Source organism: Mytilus californianus, unplaced genomic scaffold (assembly GCF_021869535.1).
Source record: "Mytilus californianus isolate M0D057914Y unplaced genomic scaffold, xbMytCali1.0.p SCAF_2, whole genome shotgun sequence".
In the NCBI taxonomy this organism is placed as follows: Eukaryota; Metazoa; Mollusca; class Bivalvia; order Mytilida; family Mytilidae; genus Mytilus; species Mytilus californianus.
In genome coordinates this window covers 125,450,001-125,472,652 of record NW_026262668.1, presented here as the reverse complement: position 1 = coordinate 125,472,652, position 22,652 = coordinate 125,450,001, and the positions used below count along the sequence as shown (strand labels likewise).

Below are 22,652 nucleotides of genomic sequence, written 5' to 3'. Positions count from 1 at the left end.
TACATCATGACAAATTATAGATCAAGTTAGTTTTTTGTTCCAGTACAATGAATTTTTAACACGGTAGCCAGGGGACTATGTATTGCCATGCAATACTTTCAGAATGCTTTTTAATATGTTAATACTATTATGGCCCTACAATTGTTGAAAAATACCTGTATATTTTTGCATGGCATAAGGTCATGCTTTTCTCAGGCTGATTATGAGATATTTACACATTATCTGTTGGCGATTTATGATACTGGTTGATATTTTAGCATCGGGAGAAAGTTTTGGAAAACATGGTCAATTTTTTTTTAATAGTTGAAATTGGGCTTTAAACTAGCTTTCAGTAACTATGAGTCTACATTAACGTAAAATCAAGGAGATAATTAGTAAAGTTGCTACATTTTCATTAATGGGATGACACAATTATTGTTTTAGCTATCCTAAATAGTAAATCAACATCCATGAAAAATAAGGATATCAAAGTGTCTGCTAGTATCGTTTGTATCGCTTGGTAGTACCACGTATCGAATATCAAAATGCTATGCACCAGTGAGCTCTAATCATCACTCCTTTGTTAATGGGTAACTGGTAAATGTGTTTTCTTTATGATTACCAAAGACTGTTGTTTGATCTGGTTTGACTTAGTAAATTCTTAATTAGATGAATTTACCTAATTAGGAAATTATCTATTATTTATGGTATACAGTTCCTTGGACAACTATCTAGTCCTAGATAATAGTGTAGAACTTTATACATCCATTAGGCAATGACCAACAAAACTTAAAATGTGCTTAATTGTGTTTCCATTTTGTAGATTTTTTTCCCAGCGAATACTTGAGTACTGCTAGGTACAACTAAAGAGTACCGGTACTCAATTAGTAATTCTTCACCAAATTGGCATCTCAAATGAAAAACATCAAATTTGGTGGAATTTCAGACAAAAGTTAGACTTTGAATTTCTCGTTGAAATAAAATTAAAGACAAATCTAATACTAAAATCATTGATTATTTGAACAAATTTGAGTAAATTACTGTGTCACACTCGCATAAATCAGGTCAGTTGACAGGTATGTGCTTGTTGTTTTTCGGGCTTCAAATACTGATTTGCAAGCCAACATTTGGAGTGAAACTTGTAAAAAAAGTCTATACATTTGTCATATATGAAGTTCCATAGGAAAAAAAGTCTATACATTTATCATATATGAAGCTCCATAAGGGGGGGGGGGGGGGGGGGGGGGGGGGGGGGGGGGGGGGGGGGGCTGGCCCCTTGCCCCCCCTAATTCCTCCCCTGTACATAACTACCCCATGTAAGGAGGAGTCCCCATCACTCACAAACATGGCAACCTGCCACATTCCTTATGTGCCGGTCCCAAGCTGGGAGCAATATATATAATCCAACGGTTGTCATTTGTCTCTTTCTGTCAAAAGAAAACAATAATCAATAGATGATGTCAATATTACACGTTTAAGTGGAATTAAGAGGATATTTGATTGTTGATCATTTATCTGAAAGAACAGTGCAATGTTATCAAAGTTTTGATGACAAAAATTTGCTTATTTTGTTGTGCAAGGATAAAAAGAGATAGGAAATTTTGAAAAGCTGAAAAGAAAGAGGAAGTATGGGTTGAGTATCAATAAGACAGCATTGTGTGACATCTTTTATCTCTATGTTGCAGCCAGTGTCTCACTGATATTTAATATCGCCAGACACCTTGCTTTATATTTGATACTTATATATATTTTAATCTTGCATATCCTTCATATGATTTTTGTCATGTATTTTAGGTTATAAATGGCTGTAGATCCCAGAAAAGCTTTGATAAAGAACAGGGTAGCCATTGTCCGTGACTTAGATAATGGAGATGATGTTGCAGATTACTTGTATACTGTCAAGTTATTTACTGAAGATATGAGAGATACTGTTCTGGTTAGTATTCATTCATTATGGTATTAGGTGATAGAAATATTATTTATTGCTATTTTGTGTATTTTTCCTTTGATTTTTTTTTGTGATAATTTTTCATATCATGCTACTTGCTTGATATTGAAAATTATCTTCAGAAAGTAAGGGCGCACATGACGATGTCAATGTAAACATCAACGAAGTCATAGGCAAAATAGCGATAAACGGATTATCAATGGTCTTTCAAACTCGAGGATGTTTCTCAGCCACATCTCATCTTAGGGCTGTCGCCGATCAATGAGATTGTAGCTGAGACACAGTCTCGTTTGAAAAACCATTGATAATCTATAAGTCTCTCAGTTAGATGTATTGACAATGATATTATTATTTAATTCCCACACAACAGTGTTGGTGGTATACAGAAATGAACTTAGCCACCTGTCCAGTTGTCATACAGACAGATAACATGCTAAACAGGGGCATCTTGGATAGAATCCATGACAATATACTATAAGATGAATGTCACTATCCATTTTTTCACCAGATGCACAAATTTCAACACTAGTTTATGGTATGATGATGCTATGTTGGGTGGTTCAGCTGTTTATTTTATGGTGATGTTGATTTTTTAACCAGTTTACAGTATGTTGATGCTTGATGGTTAACCAGTTTATAGTATGGTGATATTTGGTGGTTAACAAGTTTATTGTGCATAGGAGTTAAGTGGAAAACCAGTTAACAGTATGGTTAATGTTGGGTGGTTTGCCAGTTTACAGTATGGTGATATTGGGTGATGAACAAGTTAACAGTATGGTGATGTTTGATGGTTTATCAGTTTACAGTATAGTGATGTGGGGTGGTTAACCAGTTTACAGTACTATGGTGTTGGGTGGTTTGTCAGTTTATAGTATGGTTGATGTTGGGTGGTTAACCAGTTAATAGTATGTAGATGTTTGATGGTTAACTAGATTACAGTATAGAGATATTGGGTGGTTAACCAGTTAACAGTATGGTTATGGTAATATTTTGTGTTGAACCAGTTTACAGTATGGTATGCTGGTTGTCTAAGAAGTTTACAGTATGGTGATATTGGGTGATTTACCAGTTTATAGTTTGGTGATGTTAAGGTGGTACATAACACTACAGGGAGATAACTCCGTAAAAATCAGTTGAACGTTTTAATTACGTTCTATTGGTAGGTAAATATTAAGCTTCTCAATGATCAAAATTAGTGTTTGTCAAACTGCTATATATCCAATGAAATAAGTTACTATTATAAAAAGTTGGTCACATTTATAAGAAATACAGATAAAGAGTTCTTAGAATAACGCACTTATATTGACTTGAAATGGCATTATTTTCGGGGGATGACAAAGTGTGTCTGTTGTCTGTTTTGGACCCTTAATGACCGCCCTGCTTTCCCTTAATGTACAGAACATGAGTGCAAGTATGGAAATTATGAAGTTTAAAGTGATATAATGGAATAGGTAAATATTCATATAAGTTGGTCACAATTATATGAAATAAATACAGAGTTATTAAGAAAAAGGCACTTTTACAGACTAAAAATGGCATAAAGGGGGGATGACAAAGTTTGCTGGTTGTCGGTTTTGGTTGGTACAAAAATTCTAAATCTTAAACAGTGTTACCTAGTAATGTTCCTTGAATTATATGCACTTTTTCAGGGAAATTAAACGACACAATTTTTCTACATCTTTGATTTCTTTAAAAAAAATTGATCTTTAGCCATTTCAATTTGAGGTATTTTCTTGTACAATATTCTATTTTCAGCTCAAGATTTGGCTAAAACTTTTAAAATAGCCTTAAATTTCAGGTTAATTAGCTGAAACTGATTCCACTCCAACGAAATAATGTTAATTGTTAAGCAATTTTATTATTTTTTACTCCCAAAAAAGTAAAATGGCCATTAACCACTCTTTAAGCCTTGTATGGTTATATCTTTGATTTAAGGGGGGTTTTAAACTGAAAATGTGCGGAAACCCTTGGTTAGAATTCCAAGAATTTTTGATATTTTGCAGGTTATATCATTATGTTTCACCATAAAAAAAATCAAAGAAATTAAACGACAGCAAATTTTTGGTGTCACCTGTTGGGTACCACCTTAAGTGGTTAACCAGCTTATAGTATGGTGCTGTTTTATTAAGTGGTTATGCAGATTGCAGGCATGGAAAAGTGGGTAGCTATTTTTGAGTTTTTTACTATTATCTTTGAAACAGAATGATTGCCTACATATTGAAGTTGTGTACCTGTTATTATGGATTTGTGTGAGGAATACTTTCCTATATTTCAAGACTTGAGAACTGGCTTATTTATCAGTAAGATTTATGAAAAACAGTACCAATTTTGTGTAATAAACACCTACAGTTTTCAACACCCAGATCTTTAAACTTAATTGACAGATTGTACATGTGGTTAAGTTGTGCCTTTTATACTCTTCAAAACAAAGGAGTAGGGGCAATAAGGCCCTTATTTGGCCCAAGTATTACTGCAAATTTAAAAGTTATCATACATATTCTTAAATTTGTCTTAACCAGACTAAGGTACAAAGTTTTCAGAAAATAAACAAAAATTTCACATTAAACAAGCTACCATGGCAACATACCATGACGAAATTTGTATATTTTGTAAAATTTCTTGAATTTCCTTGTTTTTCATCAAATTCTAAGTATATAGATTGGCAAAGTATGTGCCAACCAGGAAACAACTTTATATTTGGTGAGATTATGTCAATAGTTATAATAAAGCTTCTCTTAAATCATTTTGTTGTTTCTTGGCTGCGCATGATGTTTCCGTAATGGAAATAACAATGGAAAATTGCACAAATTCTGTATTTTTCATCATTTTGATGAAAACGGTACATATTATGGCGTAATTATGACGTCATCAAATAAACTATCTTATGTTTTTCATTTATATTTCTTCACTCTATGTGTTTCTAAACATTAGGTGCCAATTTGAAATAGTTGTCAAACATTTTATTTTCTTAGGCCAAAACCAGGCCTTAATGCCCCTACTGCTTTGGAATGAAACTCATTAGTGGCATAGCTTGGCCCTTTTTTCTATTTAGGCAAATGATTTTAATCTTGGGAATCAATGCCTTACATTCCTTAGTGTGGAATGGATGATTAATGGCAAATCCACTTGGGCAAACCAGCGTGCAAATAGTTTTCAGCATTTCTACATTTTTATAGCAGGGGTTCGAATACGGCTGAGAGAAGAACAAAAATTTGCTAATGCAAAATTTGTAGATCTAACATTGTTGGGCTAAATTTAAGACAATTTAAATGTAAATTGTGGTGTAAGCTCTGTATAGCCACACATTATTAGATGGAGATCATCTGTCGTAAAGTTGTAACATATTAAGTCGTACATATATATATGTCTGTCTGTCGATCAAAGCATTATTTTAATATGTTATGTATTGTATTTTAAATAGCAAGAACCTGAAAAAGAAAAGAAAAATCGTTTAATACTTGATACACTTGGCCGCAGGGGCCAAAAGGCAGCAAAAGGTCTTCATGATGCATTCCTTGAGACTGAAAACAATGAATTAGCAAAACTGCTTGCACCTTACATCAGAGTGATTGAAAGTGAAGAAAACAGATTCAGTCCTAAAGGTTACATAGCATATTCTATACAATAAGTGCAGTAAATATTTTTTGTCCCCCGCGTAACATGTTGCGGGGGACATGGAAATACCAGGCGTCCGTCCGGTCTTGTTAGTGCTCTCACAGGTACAATTCATGCCAGATTTTTTTAAAAATTATACTAAAGGTTAATATCAGCAATATCTCAGAAAAATTCTATAATGGTGGCCGATCGACTTTTTTATACAACCACAAATAATTTTTGCGGTCGTATATTGGTATCACGTCGTGGTCGTCGTCGTCTGAAGACACTTGGTTTCCGGACAATAACTTTAGTATTAGTTAATAGAAATCTATGAAATTTAAATACAAGGTTTGAAACCACAAAAGGAAGGTTGGGATTGATTTTGGGGGTTATGGTCCTAACAGTTTAGGAATTAGGGGCCAAATAAGCATTTTTCTAGTTTTCAGACAATAACTTGTGGAACGGTGTATGGATCTCTCTGAAATTGTACAACAAGTTTCCATACCTCAAAGGGATGGTTAGAATTGGCTTTCGAGGTTAATGGCTCAAACCGTTTAGGAATTAGGGGCAAAAAAGGGGGAAAAACAAGGGTTTCCTTGTTAATGGACAATCACTTTTAAGTACAATGTTAAATTTGGGTTTCCTCCCTTACACTGCTTTAAAATTATGTATAAAGAAATTTTTTTAGACATGATTATGTATGTCATTTTCTATTTTAATACTTTTATGATGTATTTATATTGGTAATTATGGTTGCAAACTCCATTGGAAATTTGAATTGAGATAATGACCATATCTTGAGGGAAATATTTTTTTTTTGAAAAACGGGAGGTGTTAAAACGAAAGAAATTGTAGGGGGGGGGACAATATTTTTTTCTCATTACAGATTTCAGAAATTAAAAAGAAAATTTCTTCAAATGTTTTTTTTTTTTTGTGAAAAAAAATTGCATAGTGTATTACACAACAGCAAAAAATTGAATTTAAATTCAAATCATATAACCAATTCTAAGTTCTTTGACTACAGTTATTCTGTGTCAGAAACCTATTATGTGTCAAACATTTAATTTCAATCCAAATTTAGACCTGTATCAAGCAGGAATATTGTGTCCATTTTTTGCCCCAACTGTTCAGGTTTGGACCTCTGTGGTCGTATCCAGCTGCGCTGGGTGAAGCAATTTATTTAAAAGAGTTATGCCCCTTGGAAATATTAAATTTATTAAAAATGGCCTCGTTAGCACTCCAAAAAAAAAAGTGTTTTATTTAGTTATTGCCCTTGTACCTTGGTTAGATAAAATATGTGCAATGCGGGGGACATCGGAAATCTGTTCTTTTATCTTTCATAGAAATATTATTTTTATATCATTAATTTTGGGAAATTTTGCTACCAACAAAATACAAATCTTTAGAACAAAACTATAAAGATTTGGACCAATAAAAAAAGTGCTTCCGTTATTAGGGTAAATTTATGTAATCTTAGAGTAAAGATTGCATTCATGAAATCTATGAGTAAAGATTGCAGGAATACAATCTAAACCTATATGTGGCTGGCTGAATAGTGATCAGTTTTCCAGACTATCACTACTTTTGAGAGAATCGACAGAGTGCATTGGGCACAACATTCTATACAATCAAGAAATTATCAATGAAATATATACTCAGATATTCAAATTCAAAATGATGTGTATGTGTTTGACCATACTTGTCAAGAAAATTATATTATTTGTGCATGGTGCATGAATCCAGCAAAAAACAATTGATGTCATTGTTAAAGTCAGGTTTGAAATTGGAGTTATCTTCCTTTGTCCATCATTGCAGTTTAACTAATTTCAATGCTTTTTTACAATTCAATGTTTAGTTCCCACTGCACAATGAACACAATCTTTACCATTCATTGCCTCCTATTACAATAAATCACATTCCATAAAATATTTTATCACAATCAAAGCAAACTTTCTTTGAAAGTTAAAGAATTAGTGGGATGTGGTGTCAATAGACTAAAATGTTTAGCACAATGATAGAGTTTGATCCCAAAGAGTCCTTAATTGTATTGTTGATAACCAAAACTTATGGTAAACTTCCTTAACCGAAAACTTTAACCTGATATGTGACAGATCTAGATAGAGGGATGCATAGACTAGAAAACATTATGCCCCTCTACTTTTGTAGGCTGGGTATGAATGTATACAAAAGGACTTGGTTCACTTTAGGCCAAATATGGCCTTGAATTTCAACTTTATCATAAAATTTAAAAATTGGCATAATTTGGTTCTTAAATGGATTTATTCCAAAAGTCTTACTTATTTGTTGAAATAAATCTCTTCTTAAGAGTACATTCTTGACTTCCAAATTAGCACATTTTGGATATATTGTCAAAGTACGATGATTTTGTGCATTTTTCGGACCTATAAGCTTGAAGAAATCCTTGGCCGCAACCTTTGATCCAAAATGTTCTGTAACCAAAAGTTGCCAATGATGATATTGAATCTCTTGACACTAAAACTTTCTGGATCATGGGTGGCATCTAAAGTAAATTATCCTGAAAAGTGTTAAGAATTATTGAAAATTTGACCAAAACTGATGCTACAACACAAATAATGCATACTTAAGGAGACAGCAGTTCGTCATTTCTAATGTGATGTGCCAAAATAAAGTTATTTTGTATAAATAGTATAAATAATATCGCAACTATTTCTATGTGAAATTTGTAGTATTTTGTCCTGATCATCAAAATCATCAAAATATTAGGGCCAATTTTAACCATTCGTGAACCTACTCCTTTCAAAACATGCCAATAAGTTGTCATATATTTTTGAAATTTCAATCCGGTTTCAAAGTGAAACAATACAATAGTGTGCAGGTTTACTCAGTAATGTTATCAGAAATATTTCACAAAGTCACCAAAATTAATATTGTTTAACTAGTATGATATATTTTGTATTCTTTCGAACAATGTTCCTTGATAAAAATAAGCACTTCTGATTTGTGTGTCAGTAGGTGTAAGCTCAAGGAAAACAACATAAATACATGGTTTCAGAGATTATATTTATATTGTAAACTGTCATTTCCTGATTTGCGTTTAAGTGAAAAGTTACTGTTGAATTCATTTACAACTAAAATAGATTGTTGTCAATCAAGCACCATCAAGTTGTATAAATGATTAGTTCTTGAACTATATTTGTATTTTAGAATGGCCCCCTATAAATGAAGAACAAAATAAGATGCAGAAAGATTCAGTTAGAAGAATTACAGATTTAAAAAGTCCATCATACATTCATGAGTACACTGATAAACAGGTATTTATATAGTACAGCTTATAATTTTTTATTATAAATAGATAAATGAAATTTCAGAAAGGCAATTTTCAGCCAGTTTCATGTTTGCACACATGTCAGTTTGTTAAAAAGAAGACAGAATAACAACATATTTAATAATATACAAAACAACATACATTTGGTATGTGCATGTCCCAAGTCAGGAGCCTATAATACATTTGTTGTTTTTGGTTGTCTGTCATATTTGTTTTTTGTTTTTTGTTTGGGGAAGAAGACTTTTAAGTCTTCTGAAATCCTATACTTCTGGCTGTATAGTATGCCTGTGTGAGTTATTGAATAAAATTTGGTACAAGATGTGTATTGATGTCAAAGTTGATTCCCACACTTTTTAGCTCTACTGGTTCGGAGGGCCGTCGTCGTAGTCGTTGTCCGTCATCTGAATCTTTTACAAAGATCATCTCCTCTAAAACTACTGGGCAAAATTTAACCAATTCTTGCCACAATTATCAATGGGGTATCTAGTTTGAAAAATATATCCAATGACCCCACCTCCCAACGAACATGGCGGACATGGTTAAAAATAGAACATAAGGGAAAATGCTATTTTTCTATTATCTTGGAAACCCCTATAGATAGAGAAAATCCGACAGACGAAAAAATGTTTACAATGATCACATCTACCTATTGACTATTGACATCAAAACTGTCAGACAACTTATTGGAGTTATTGCCCTTTAATAATGATTTTTATACTTTTTTTGTGTTTTTTGCATAAAGCGGAAAAAATATAATAGATAATATTATAGATAGATAGAAACTGAAATTAGCAAAAAATATTAGTAAGACAAGATCTACAAATAAGTCGTCTGAATTGTCGAAATCGTCCGAGGACTCCTAATGAGAGTAATTCCCCTTTAATGACGATTTTGATGGATTTTTTTGTGTTTTTGCCTAAATTAGCAAAAATGATCAGCAATACAAGATCTACAAATAATTCAGATGGTTGAAATTGTCTGACAACCCCTTTTTGGAGTTTTTTTCCCTTTCATGACGAATTTGACCAATTTTTTGTGTTTTTGCCTAATATCTGAAAAACTATAATAGCAAAAATAATCAGCAAGACAAGATCTACTAATAAGTCTACGGGCTGAAATCTTCATCTCGCTCCTTATTGGAGTTATTGCTCTTTAATGACTAGTTTTACACATTTTTAGTGTTCTGTCTCTTATTTTTAACTATTACAGATAGATAGCAACTTTAAATAGCAAAAATTAAAAACAAGACAAAATCTACAAAAAAGCCAAATTTTTGGGAAATTGTTAGTTGACTCTTAATAGGAGTGATTGTCATCAAATGACAATATTTTTGTACCCTCTTTTAGCTTACCTGGCCTAAAAGGGCCAAGTGAGCTTTTCTCATCACTTGGTATCCGTTTTCTGTCGTCGTCTATTAACTTTTACAAAAATCTTTTCTTCTGAAACTATTGGACCAAATATAACCAAACTTGGCCAAAATCATCATTAGGGTATCTAGTTTAAATAATGTGTACGATGATCCCGCCTGCCAACCAAGATGGTCGACATGGCAAAAAATAGAACATGGGGTAAAATGTAAATTTTGTCTAATATTTTGAAAACCTGATAAATTGAGAAAATCTGAAAGCGGCAAAAATGTTCAGAATGTTGAGCTCTACCAATTGTCTAATCACGTTAAAACTGTTAGGGGACTTCTTATAGGAGTTATTGCCCTTAAATGACAAATTTCACCATTTTTGTTTCATTTTTGCCTTTTATCTTGAAAACTATAATGGATACAGAGAAACTTTAAATTGCAAAAAATTATTAGCAAGACAAGATCTACAAATAAGTCTCATGGTCGAAATCGTCAGTCAACTCCTTATTAGAGCTTTTGCCCTTTGATGATGTTTTTACCAATTTTTTTGTATTTTTGCCTTATATCTTAAAAAATATAGTAGATAGATAAAAACTTAAATTAGTAGGCAAAAATGATCAGCAAGACAAGATCTACAATTAAGACTATATGGAGGAAATTGTCCAATGACTTACCTTATTGGAGTTATTGCCTTTTAATGTAAATTTTTACCATTTTTTTGCGTTTTGCCTTGTATGATAAAAATTATAATAGATAAATAGAAACTTTTAATAACAAAAATGATCAGCAAGGCAAGATCTACAAACAAGTAAAATTTTGCAGATATGGTTAGTAGATTGCCACTCTTTATTGGAGTGATTGCACTTAAATAAGGATTTTTTTTTACCCTCTTTTGTGTATCGATCAAAAACTAAAGAAGAGAGAGAAACTAAACAGACAAAAGGATCAGCAATACAAGATCAACTTAAAAGAGATTTTTGTCATGAATTCTATTCTCGTCTACAATGAGAGTGTCCCAAATGAGAGTGTCCTTTGTTCAATGAATATGTACAAAGACCTAAGTGAGCAACACAGGCTCAGAGCCTCTAGTTTGTGTTTTGGGCAAAAACTAAAGAAGATAGAGAGAAACTGTAAACAGAACATATGATCAGCAATTCAAGATCAACAAAAAGAGATTTTTGTCTTGAATTTTATTCTTAGTCCACAATGTTGGAGAGTGTCCATTGTTGAAGATGCACATAGACCTAGGTGATCGTCAATGGCTCTTTAGAGCCTCCAGTTGTATTTATTCAACATCTCTCTTTAACTATATGTCATTGTGGGTTTTTTTTTGCAGTATTCACTTCTGAAAGCTTTTATGTTTTTTTAAAAGATGTTTAAAATGTTTTGTGCTATATTGATCCCAAAGAGTCCTTAATTGTATTGTTGTTAAAAATTATTGGAGTAATTTTTGGTTTTCCAAGTTCTGACATTCAGTATGATCTCCTGCTCAGGACATTTTCCTTAATATCAGTGTAATAACCTTATCAGCCTTCTTAGGCAAGAAGAATTTTAATTTCAAGTGTCATATGGTAAATGCTTACAAGAAGATCACAAAATATGACAGATGAGAGCTAAAAAAAGTAGGACATGAAGGCTGTTTTATATGCTCCTCATCAAGGACTAACATATTTATAACAGTATAAGAATGTCCCTCTGTTTCTCAAGCATTTTATTTTGATTACTCTGAGTAATACTTTAGTACTTAAGTATTTTAATTGGCAATCCTTATTTATACCGGGGTATATAAAGATATTCTTTTGAAAAAAATTTTGTATTAATATTGTGAAAATTATTGTTTTATATAAAATATATTTTCTAGTATTAAATTAGCTGTCTAAATGCTTTTGTCCTGAGAGGATTAGTTTATTTGGAAAATGATGAAAGTACTTCATAATATTTCAGGTGTATGAGATAAGAAATAAAACCAGAGGCAAAGTTTTTATAATAAATAATGTGAAATTTCAAGTTAACAAGTTAAGTCACAGGCATGGATCTGAAGTGGATGCTGAAAATATTAAGAGTCTGTTTACAGAATTGCACTTTGATGTTGTTCAGAAAGACAATTTGACAGGACAGGTATTACAGTATTTTTTTGAATTATGTCTTAATGTATTATACCAAAAAAATTGATTGTCTATTTATGTATGTCATTTTTGTCTCTCCTTTGAAGAAATTCCTAGGATGCAAAACATAGGGAATACAATCCAGCCATGGTAGCATAAACTAAAATGGATGTTTCATACCTTGTATGCAGATGCCTTATGTTATAAAATCATATGTCTGTTGTCCCTGACCTCATTTTCACGGTTCAGCGACTGCTTGAAATTTTTTTTTTTTATGTCATGTGAATTTCTCACTTATTTTGTGTAATATGATAAATATATTTGGTACAAGGGTTTCTTGTAAGGTCTTCCAGACAGGGTTAACCTGACCTCCACATAATTTCATGGATCACTGATTAAGGTTAAAGGTACATGAGTATGTCAATATCTCAGGTACTATAACCAGTGGGTTAACTATATGTGGTGTATGAATAATTGTAAGGTGTACATGTCAATCTGGTAGGTTTCATCTGACTCATAGTTCATTGGTCAATGTCAAGTTTCTATAGTTTGATCCTCATCTCAGATACTATTAAAAATAGGTCAACTATATTTGGCACATGGAATGATTGTAAGGTATACATGTTTGTCTGGCAAGTATCATTTGACCTTGACATCATTTTCATGGTTCAATGGTCAATGATAACTTTTCTTGGTTAATTCTGTTTCTCAGATACTATAAGCAATAGGTCAACTATATTTGGTGCATTGAATAATTGTTAGGTGTATATGTCTGTCTGGCATGTATCATCTGACCATGACCTCATTATCATGGTTTATAGGTAAATGTTAAATTTCATGGTTTGGTCTATTTTTTGGATACTATAAGCAATACGTTAACTATATTTGGTGTATTGAATGATTTGAAGATGTAAATTTTTGTCTGGATAGGTTTATATGACCTTGACCTCATTGTCATGAATCATTGATTATTTTGAGGTTATGTGATACTTGTAGTTAAACTTTCATATTTAAGACTTTCAACTTAAAAATTTATCATAGTCAGTAAATCTGGCAAGACCTTTCAGTGTGTGCACTCTTGTAAATTATACTTTATAAGAGGAGCGAAAGATACCAGAGGAACATTCAAACTCATAAATCGAAAATAAACTGACAACGCCATGGCTAAAAAAGAAAAGGACAAACAGACAAACAATAGTACACAAAACACAACATAAAAAACTAAAGACTAAGCAACACAAACCCCACCAAAAACTGGGGGTGATCTCAGGTGCTCCGGAAGTGTAAGCAGATCCTGCTCCACATAGTAAATTTCCATTAACACATATGGGCAATTATTTGGTATTTGAACCGTTTGCAATAACAATAGAAAAGTGATAAATTTGTGTATTTAGGTGAGCGAAGTTGTTACTCCACCTTAAAATGGCATTATTTTTATCTAAATATCGATATCTTCTACTTTCCTCTAGAGAGAATTTGAAATAAACAAATTATAAAGATTATGCAGCCGCTTTTGTGTGTCGTTTTTTATCGTTTTTTTTTGCTTCCGAAGTGCGTAACGCTGCCCGATTTAAAGATGATTGTCGCCTGCAAAATCATAACTTTTGCTTTCAAATAATGAAGAACATCAACTATTAGTCAGAAGAAATTGCCGAGAACTGTAAGTATTTCTGTAGCAGGTGTAAGAAAAGTAGCGTTACTTTGGTTTTCAATTTCATAACGCCATTTTTAGCTGGTATAATCTGCTTTGTTGTAATTGTATTCTTCACAACAATATGCAAATATGAACTCTCACGAGATGTTCAAACAGGTAAATCAGTGATTATTTACATTCTAGTTTTGTTCTTCGTAATAATTAAGTTAGAAAAAGACATTATCGTTAAGCCTTACATTTCACACGAAACAGAAGTCTAGTTATTTACTTTTTAGTTCACCTGGCTCGAAGGGCCAAGTGAGCTTTTCTCATCACTTGGCGTCCGTCGTCTGTCATCCTTCGTCTTCGTCTGTTGTCATCCGTTGTTGTCATTAACTTTTTACATTTTGAACTTCTAGAGAACCACTGAATGAAATGAAACCAAACATGGCATGAATGTTCCTTATGAGGTGCTGACCAAATGTTGTTACTTTGTAGCCAATCCATTATCCAAGATGACTGCCAGCGGGGGACTTCATTTAACATAGGACCCTATGGACAATTCATACAAATGTTTTCTTTTAGAGAACCACTGAATGGAATGAAACCAAACATGGCATGAATGTTCCTTATGAGATGCTGACCAAGAGTTGTTACTTTGAAGCCTATCCATCATCCAAGATGGCTGGTAGCGGGGGGACTTCGTTTAACATAGGACCCTACGGACAATACATACAAATGTCTTCTTTTAGAGAACCACTGAATGGTATGAAACCAAACATGGCATGAATGTTCTTTATGAGGTGCTGACCAAGTGTTGTTACTTTGAAGCCGATCCATCATTCAAGATGGCCGCCAGAGAGGGACTTAGTTTAACATAGGACCTTATGGGAAATACATACAAATGTCTTCTTTTAGAGAACCACTCAATGGAATGAAATAAAACATGGCATGAATGTTCCTTATGAGGTGCTGACAAAGTGTTGTAAATTTGTAGGCGATCAATCATCCAAAATGGCCGTCAGCGGGGACTTAGTTTAACATAGGACCCTATGGGAAATACATATAAATGTTTTCTTTTAGAGAAATACTCAATGGAATGAAACCAAACATGGCATGAATGTTCCTAATGAGGTGCTGACCAAGTGTTGTTACTTTGTAGCCAATTAATCATCCAAGATGGCTGCCAGTGGGGAACTTAGTTTAACAAAGGACCCTATGTGAAATACATACAAAAGTCTTCTTTTGAAGAACCACTGAATGGAATGAAACCAAACATGGTATGAATGTTTCTTTTGAGGTGCTGACCAAGTGTTGTTACTTTGCAGCTGATTTATCATTGTCCCTATAAAGTCATTTTCTACAATTTCAATGAATTTATTGGCAATTTCTGTAAACTTTACAAAAGTCTTCTGCTTTTGATTAAATTACGGGGCCAATATATATTAAACCAAATTTGGCCTCAATCATTATTAGGGTATCTGTTATGATTTTAATATATTTTTACATGATTTCCAAAACCAAAGTAGAATCAGGTGAGCGACACAGGCTCTTGAGAATCTCTAGTTTTTATTAAAATTGTTTTTGTCGTTAAGTCCAAATCATTTCCAGTCATATATGAAACATGTGGCTAACGTGATTAAGCGTTTACGGCCGGATACATATGAAATATTAGGTCTAAACATTGTTTTTGTTTCCAACGGGATAGTAGCAAGCATATTCTGTAGACCCTTTTCATATTATTTAAAAAAGGAAAATACAATTTTCAAAGAGATTGTGCTGGGTGTCTATTATCTTTCCTACGTGCATAATGTTACATACGATCTCGAATGAAAATAAATTCCCAATGACTTGACGAAATCGATTTCAGATTTGAGGGACGTTAACACACTTTGGATTTCTGGATAACAAAGAAAAGGGTCCATGGAAAATTCAATAGACATTATGTCTCTTATCATTCTGCCGATGCTTGTTGAATTGATAATGCCTCAGCAGTAAATTGTACTTGATAATTTAGGTATGTTGATGTACCGTTACACTTGGAATGTACAAGGTTGGTATCTTTGTCACAATTTTTTTTTTAGTTTTAATCATGTTCTGCAAACACTTTTCAGAAATGCAATAATATTGTCAAAGGAGAAGTAAACTTATACCATCTACATGGTGTACAGGTCACAAATATTGCATGATGCCTATTTTAAGATTTTAATTCCAAGTCAAAAGTTTTTTACTTTACTGGATTAATAGGAATTTGACATTGGAATTAATTGTATAAAACTGGAATTTCAAAACCAATAAATACATTTTTTGGCTAAAACATCAAGATACAACGATTACGGTTTCCTGTATCAATACAGAAAACGTGTAAATTTCTGAATAAATTGCACTCAATTTTTCAAAACAAACACATATTTAGGAGTTTTTTAGTAATACTGTTACATTTAAGACTGATTTTAACCAGAGATGCAAATCTAAATGCATAAGTATGCCAGTAGTAAATCAATACATGGAAACCGCCAATGTTGTTTCCAGTTCAGTTGTATGCATCACAAGTTCATAGCTTTTCCTTCTTTGGTGCGTATTGATTTCAAAAAGTGTTATTTCCCTTCTGGTAAGTAGTGCTGGTTCACCGCCTGCATGGGCAATATGTCAAAACACTTTTCTTTTCAACTTAAAAGTAAAATTTTGCTTTGAAAATATGTTCACCTATATCAAATTTGTCATAAAACATTGCATGAAATAACATGTCACTTTAATGTTGACATGTAAAATAAGCCTTTTACAGTTGCTGAAAGGAACTTTTGACTTGAGATTGGTCATAATTTGTATCGAATGATAAGAAGTTACGATCAAACTTAGGACTTGTGACTTTTAGAGAAACGAGCCAAATAACAACTTTCCTATTTCCTGCTTTCTTATTTTTAATCAGATTTATATATTTGTGGTCACAAATTTGGGAAAGAAATTTAGTTAAATAAATCATGCTCTTCATTTGGTAAATGAGGTTTTCTGTTATGTTTCTGTAACCCATGGTTCCTGTAATTTTCCAGCAGTTGTAATGAATGGGTGTTAACAATTATAGGCTTTCATTGAATTTCTATACACCCGCAAAATAAAGTGTTTTGTATATGGAATCTTGTCTGCAATCTTTAAATACACTATATTCGACACCTCAAACAGGGATAAAGGTAAACAATTCTAAATTATGTTTGTGTCTCTAATTTTGATATTCTTTTTATGATCGTCTATACCATTTGCAATTTGGTATGCAGCTACAGCATGTTTGGTTGTTGCAGTTGGGTCACTTTCTGTTATATAATTAGGTGGGGGCCTATACTATGAACACATATCTTCTACCTCAATATGAAATTTATTGTATCTAGCATATTATTAAGACAAACTGTTGTAACAACAATGAATAAGGTATTTAAAGTTTTTCTTTCTTGTCCATACTAAGATTTGAACCTACATCTGTCAAGCTGTAGAGTAAACCACCTTAATACTACAGTCCTTTTGAAATATGAAAAAATAGTTACCGGTATACATGTATTAAAGTTTTCATTTCTAATTATTTGCTTCTTACTACTATTGTCATCTATGATACATGTACCTTGTACATAGGCAAAGCACATGCAAATTTATTAAATGGTTGATGTTTATTATGAAGTTTTGTAGTCAATAAGTCCTCTAGTGTTATTGAATTTGAATCTTTGAATTTTGTATCATCTTCAGATCATAGTTCAGTTTTTTTGTATATCATAGATAATAAGCTATGCCACCAGCCATTATCATTATTGTTGAATTCTCATTGCAGGTCACAAAAGTTAAAGATCCATAGCTGTGGTTTCAATTCTACAAAAAGCAAGGGACAGGGTGGAAGTTACAAGATACCACTTACTGTGGATAAAATGGACATCACTCACATATTGGATCTTCCAAAACATTAACATGTTTGTTGGATCACGCTTTTTGTTTTGTGTCCAATAAAATTTAGAAATTTAAAATGTCTTGCATCTTTCCAAATGAATCAAAAGTGAGAGCTGAGAAAGTGCCACCCAACACCCCCATACATTCACTTCTGGAACAGCCCTTATAGAAAAGTACATTATAAAAGATAAGTAGCACTAGCTAGATCTCCCAGTTTTCACAGTGCTTGAATTTTCTGGTTAGTGACGCATAAGCACAAAGTGTAATTGTAAACCATGCAATTGTGTTACAGAGCTAGCTAGCACACTGCATTGGGTTTCTAAGGGTTGGTAGGTACATGTGCTACATATAAAAGTGTATAAGAATAATAACAAAATTAAAGCAAGAGAATTAAATACATTGGAAGTCAAGTCAGTAGATGTAATTTGGTACCCAAAAATAATTACTCTGGTGACATCATAAAGTGTCCAAGTTTCTACACTTAAATGCGGCCAAGCTTAGCGAAAGGTAGTGCGACGTAATCAGTCAAACAAACTTTATTAGATTGACTCGTAAAGGAACGATCGTTTTCATTGGTCAATTCAAACCTTCGACCTCACACCTGTGAAAATAGAACACGCATACTATAAGTTGAATGGACTGATCAGTATTCACGTAACCGGTCAAGGTTGTTGTAACCTTCCATCGTCGTATTCACGTACATGATTGTGTTCTTGATTATCCCATAGCAATTCTAGCTTTTATATACATGTGCATGTAAAATTCATTGAATTTATAATTTTGTGCAATAGTAAAATTTTAAACTTTAAAAACTTAACAGGTTTCACATCGAAATGTTTAATTCAACTGTCTCCTCTCAGTTGGTTCTGGATTAAGAAATCTACCATTTTATTTTGATGGGAGTGGGAGGGGGGGGGGGCTTGGATGAAATATTTTGTTCTTTTTTTTTAGTTGTAATCTCTGTCCTGCCTTTTTATTTTTGATTCAGCCATGCTGGATCTATGCGATCACTCTGGTTTTGGAGATGGTTTAGAATACTAAATTAAAGACATATCATGAAACTAATTATGTGTTTTTATGAATTGCAGAAACTTTCTACACCATTTTAATAATCAACTGCCAACTTTTGACATGTTATTTGCCCTTAAATTAAGAAAAGATTGGTCGATTAACCCTTTTATTTAAGATATACACTTGCATATAGTTCCTTTGTAAATCAAAATTTATAATGATTAACTATTTATGAATTAATTTGAAAAGTATTTGTACATCAATTGAATCAGTTGATAACAATTTGGAAAGTATTATATTATTATATTATGCTTGTGTAAGTTTTTGTTCTATGAAATTTGGGTCAACATGTGTATTGATATATCTAAGTTGATTCCCACACTTTTTTGAAATGGTATTACTCCAATTCTTTCCATAGGCAAGTAAGAGTCAGTATGACTATCAACTGTCAAGATTTTCAAATAATTACACTCAAAGGTGTAAGTATTAATTGGAAACAACCCCAGTCTTAATTCACCAAAGTTAATATCTCATGACCTGTTATATAATTAAATAGACACAATTTATTACACACCTAACTGAATGCACACATTCTTGACCTCAATAGAATACCTACAAATGTATTATTTTGATCTAAACAACATTAAAATATTCTGTTTATTTGCTAGCTAGCTGAATGATTAATCAAATGTGTTTTTTTTAAATGAAAAGATAAAAAAATGAAAAAAATATGTATACAAAATGCAAGCAAATTTTATTTCACTTGTAAAACAGTGTCATTATCATCTGTCACATAAGTCAATAATCAAGTTCTTATTAATTAGTTACAATTATCAGAAATTTGGTTGAAACAATAAACAAAATTGCATAACTCTTACCTGAGCTTTTTCTGCCATAAAATTTATTTGTTTGTTCTACATTTATATCCCATTATATTGCTATTTAACAGTAATTGGAAATAACTCAGCATTAAGTATTTGTTCATTTAATTTGAATACAGGAAATGTATTTTTTTCTGATTGAAGAATGGACACCAATTTAGATAAAAAATAGTTATTATTTTTTTTTAATTTTTGTTGTTGAGAAATTGGATTTTTAATGCCTCTTTCTGGAATTTGTTAAGCCAGTTATTATTAATGGCATATAAAAAGATATATTACTTGTTTGACAATTTCCCTTTCCATTCTTGTCAATACTATTAAATTGCAAATATTTATAAAAAAATCTGACAGAGTCTAAAATTGAAATATACAATATTTGTACCAATATTTGCATCAATATTGCGAAATTCCCTACCTTTGGACAATAACATAGAAATTTTACAGTAAGATTGGAAATGAAAAGAGAAAAATATTGAAAAAAGTATGGTCAGAAAGAATATCAGACTAGCTATGAATATGGCTGGATCACAACATCGACGATGCTTTGAATAAGTCTATTTGGTCCTGCCTTTTTTTTATTAGTTTGTCCGCCGGGATTTTTTTTACATAAATCGTCATCCGGCCTTTTTTGCCAAGTTGCTCATCCTGCCTTTTCATATCTTTCACAACTTTAAGGTATTTGACTAAGAATAGTGTGATTTTTTTCTGATTCATTTTACTTAATTTTGAGAAAAAATCCCGAAGTTTTAAGTAAATTCAGAACATGTAACCAACCATACTTTGTTTAGAGAAAAATGGAGATGGCAAACCATGGTACAGTGGAAGGAAATGTACTTTATAAACTCCAGCGATATACTTAATGAATTTTATAATTAACTGTTTTTCTATTCTCGGTTGAAAAACTAACGAAAATTATATATTGTAAATATTTATATAGTTACATAGAAGACAATCAGTTTTTAAAGTCATATGAAACCTCAAATTTAAAAAAAAATTGATGCATATGTTTTTTATAACTAAATGGATAGTTTTCACTATAAAACCTATGTACATATACTTTTTTCTGAAGAAAATTCTATGATTTGTCCACATTCAGATAAAGTTTACTTTTTTTAATTGCTTGCTTCCAGGAAGCAATTCGCCGACATATTTTCCGTATGCAAAGTGACCTTAGCGTGACTTGTCTTGTAAAAATCTGGTGCAATATGCATGGATCTCTCATTGAAATAAACTATTATCTGATTGTACATGTTTTACACGTGCTCAATATCCATGCTTCTTTGTTGATTGTTTACTATAAGGTGACAATCGGAAAACCTCGGCTTCAAAACACGACAAATAATTAGCCGCCATATTTTTACATTATAACAGACATATAGAAAAAAAAATTGACGATTATACGATATATTTGCGTAAAAAATGATAACATTATGCACAGAAGACTAAGTTTATGATAAATACATGCATTGGTTCAATAATTGAATAAACATTATTTTTCACAAGTCACTCATTTCAGCGTGTTTATTCATTAAATGTATTGATAAAAAGGTGGGTCCCTTCTTGTACATGCATTCAGTCATCCTTATTAATAATTTCTTAATATTTCGTTTATCAGACGGTTTATCTTACATGTATGATTTTGTATTTCATTTTAAATACGCATGCATACTACACGTCACTTTGGCGGATAGTTCAACAATGTTATGCAAATCACTATTCTTACGGTATGAAATTAAAAGATAAGTTTTCAGCCAATTAAAATCGAAAACAGTACATTTATTTTGTTCCTTATAAACTACGATATTTCTCACAAGTATTTATTTATTTTTTTAGTTCCACACATACAAAAGAAAAAATCTTCGCCGATGTAACATTTCAATCCTTTTTACACCAACATGCCTTCACTGAATTCATTTGAATTTCGTGGTGACCATGATAGTACATTGCATACTATGTCTTCATTCACGTGTACAATTGATACGATTATTGTTGTTTTGTTACTATATTTCGGGGACAATATTTGCTCCGTTTATGATACGTAATTTCTGAATGACCAAACGCTTAGCTACTGTGTAACGTTCTGTATGTTCGTTTTATAGCATGAAAACACTAAAAGAGGAATGTGCAACCCATCATAAATTATTGTAATTATTGTAATGGATCAGTGTTATGAGATCCTTATTATAAGTAACTACGACATTGAAAGAAATTAAAAGTGGTTCCTTAATCATCCGTATATAAGCGGCACATGCATTTTATTTTATCCTTATATTTTTCATAATGCGGTACAAGATAATTATGTTGCTGCAGTATAATATTTCGACACAACTATTTGAAATTCACAAAACATTTATTTAATTCTTCTGACCAAAGATTTGTAAACTATACATTGTCAAATCCTTGTTTTTACGTTCGTAGTAACATAGTACATTCCATAGTCAGTCACCTGTGTCAATTCACGTGCACACTACGATTGTTGTTGTATTTGAATCTTTCGGCCAATGAAATGAGACGTTACAAGTTGTTTGTTTGTGATACGCCAGAATATTATCAATGAACTACCAAACGCTAAAGTTGACTGCATTTCAGTGTATATTTTCATAGTTTTCATTGTCTATTGGAAGAAAATGATCAAAAACAGTCCTAAATTTGCAAAACACAGTTACAAGTAACATTATCAAGAAAAAGTTTACTGTTCAGATTATTTTAAGCAGATTTTGCAATAAAATAAAACTATAAAAATGCTTTCTGTTTCTTATGGTTTCCTGTCGGGTTTGAAAAAACCTTAATTCAACATTGATAATAGATTTTAAATATTAACATGAAGCAAGTTACACCAGTAATGGTGTTCATTTATGTCTTTTGAAATAAATTGTGCAAAATAAAGAAAATAAAGTTTGGCTTCCT

General features: G+C 32.1%; 1 protein-coding gene across 3 annotated transcripts in view; it reads left to right on the top strand.

Moving 5' to 3' along the window:
- Positions 1 to 22,652, top strand: part of LOC127730919 (caspase-3-like) — a 58,512-nt gene that overhangs the window by 21,148 nt on the left and 14,712 nt on the right. For all 3 annotated transcript variants that reach the window (XM_052239540.1, XM_052239538.1, XM_052239541.1), the window contains exons 2-5: positions 1,774 to 1,915; positions 5,349 to 5,529; positions 8,711 to 8,817; positions 12,133 to 12,306. In XM_052239540.1, the coding sequence (XP_052095500.1) occupies positions 1,781 to 1,915; positions 5,349 to 5,529; positions 8,711 to 8,817; positions 12,133 to 12,306 (597 nt within the window). In that variant the 5' untranslated portion in view covers positions 1,774 to 1,780. The remainder of the gene's footprint in view (positions 1 to 1,773; positions 1,916 to 5,348; positions 5,530 to 8,710; positions 8,818 to 12,132; positions 12,307 to 22,652) is intronic.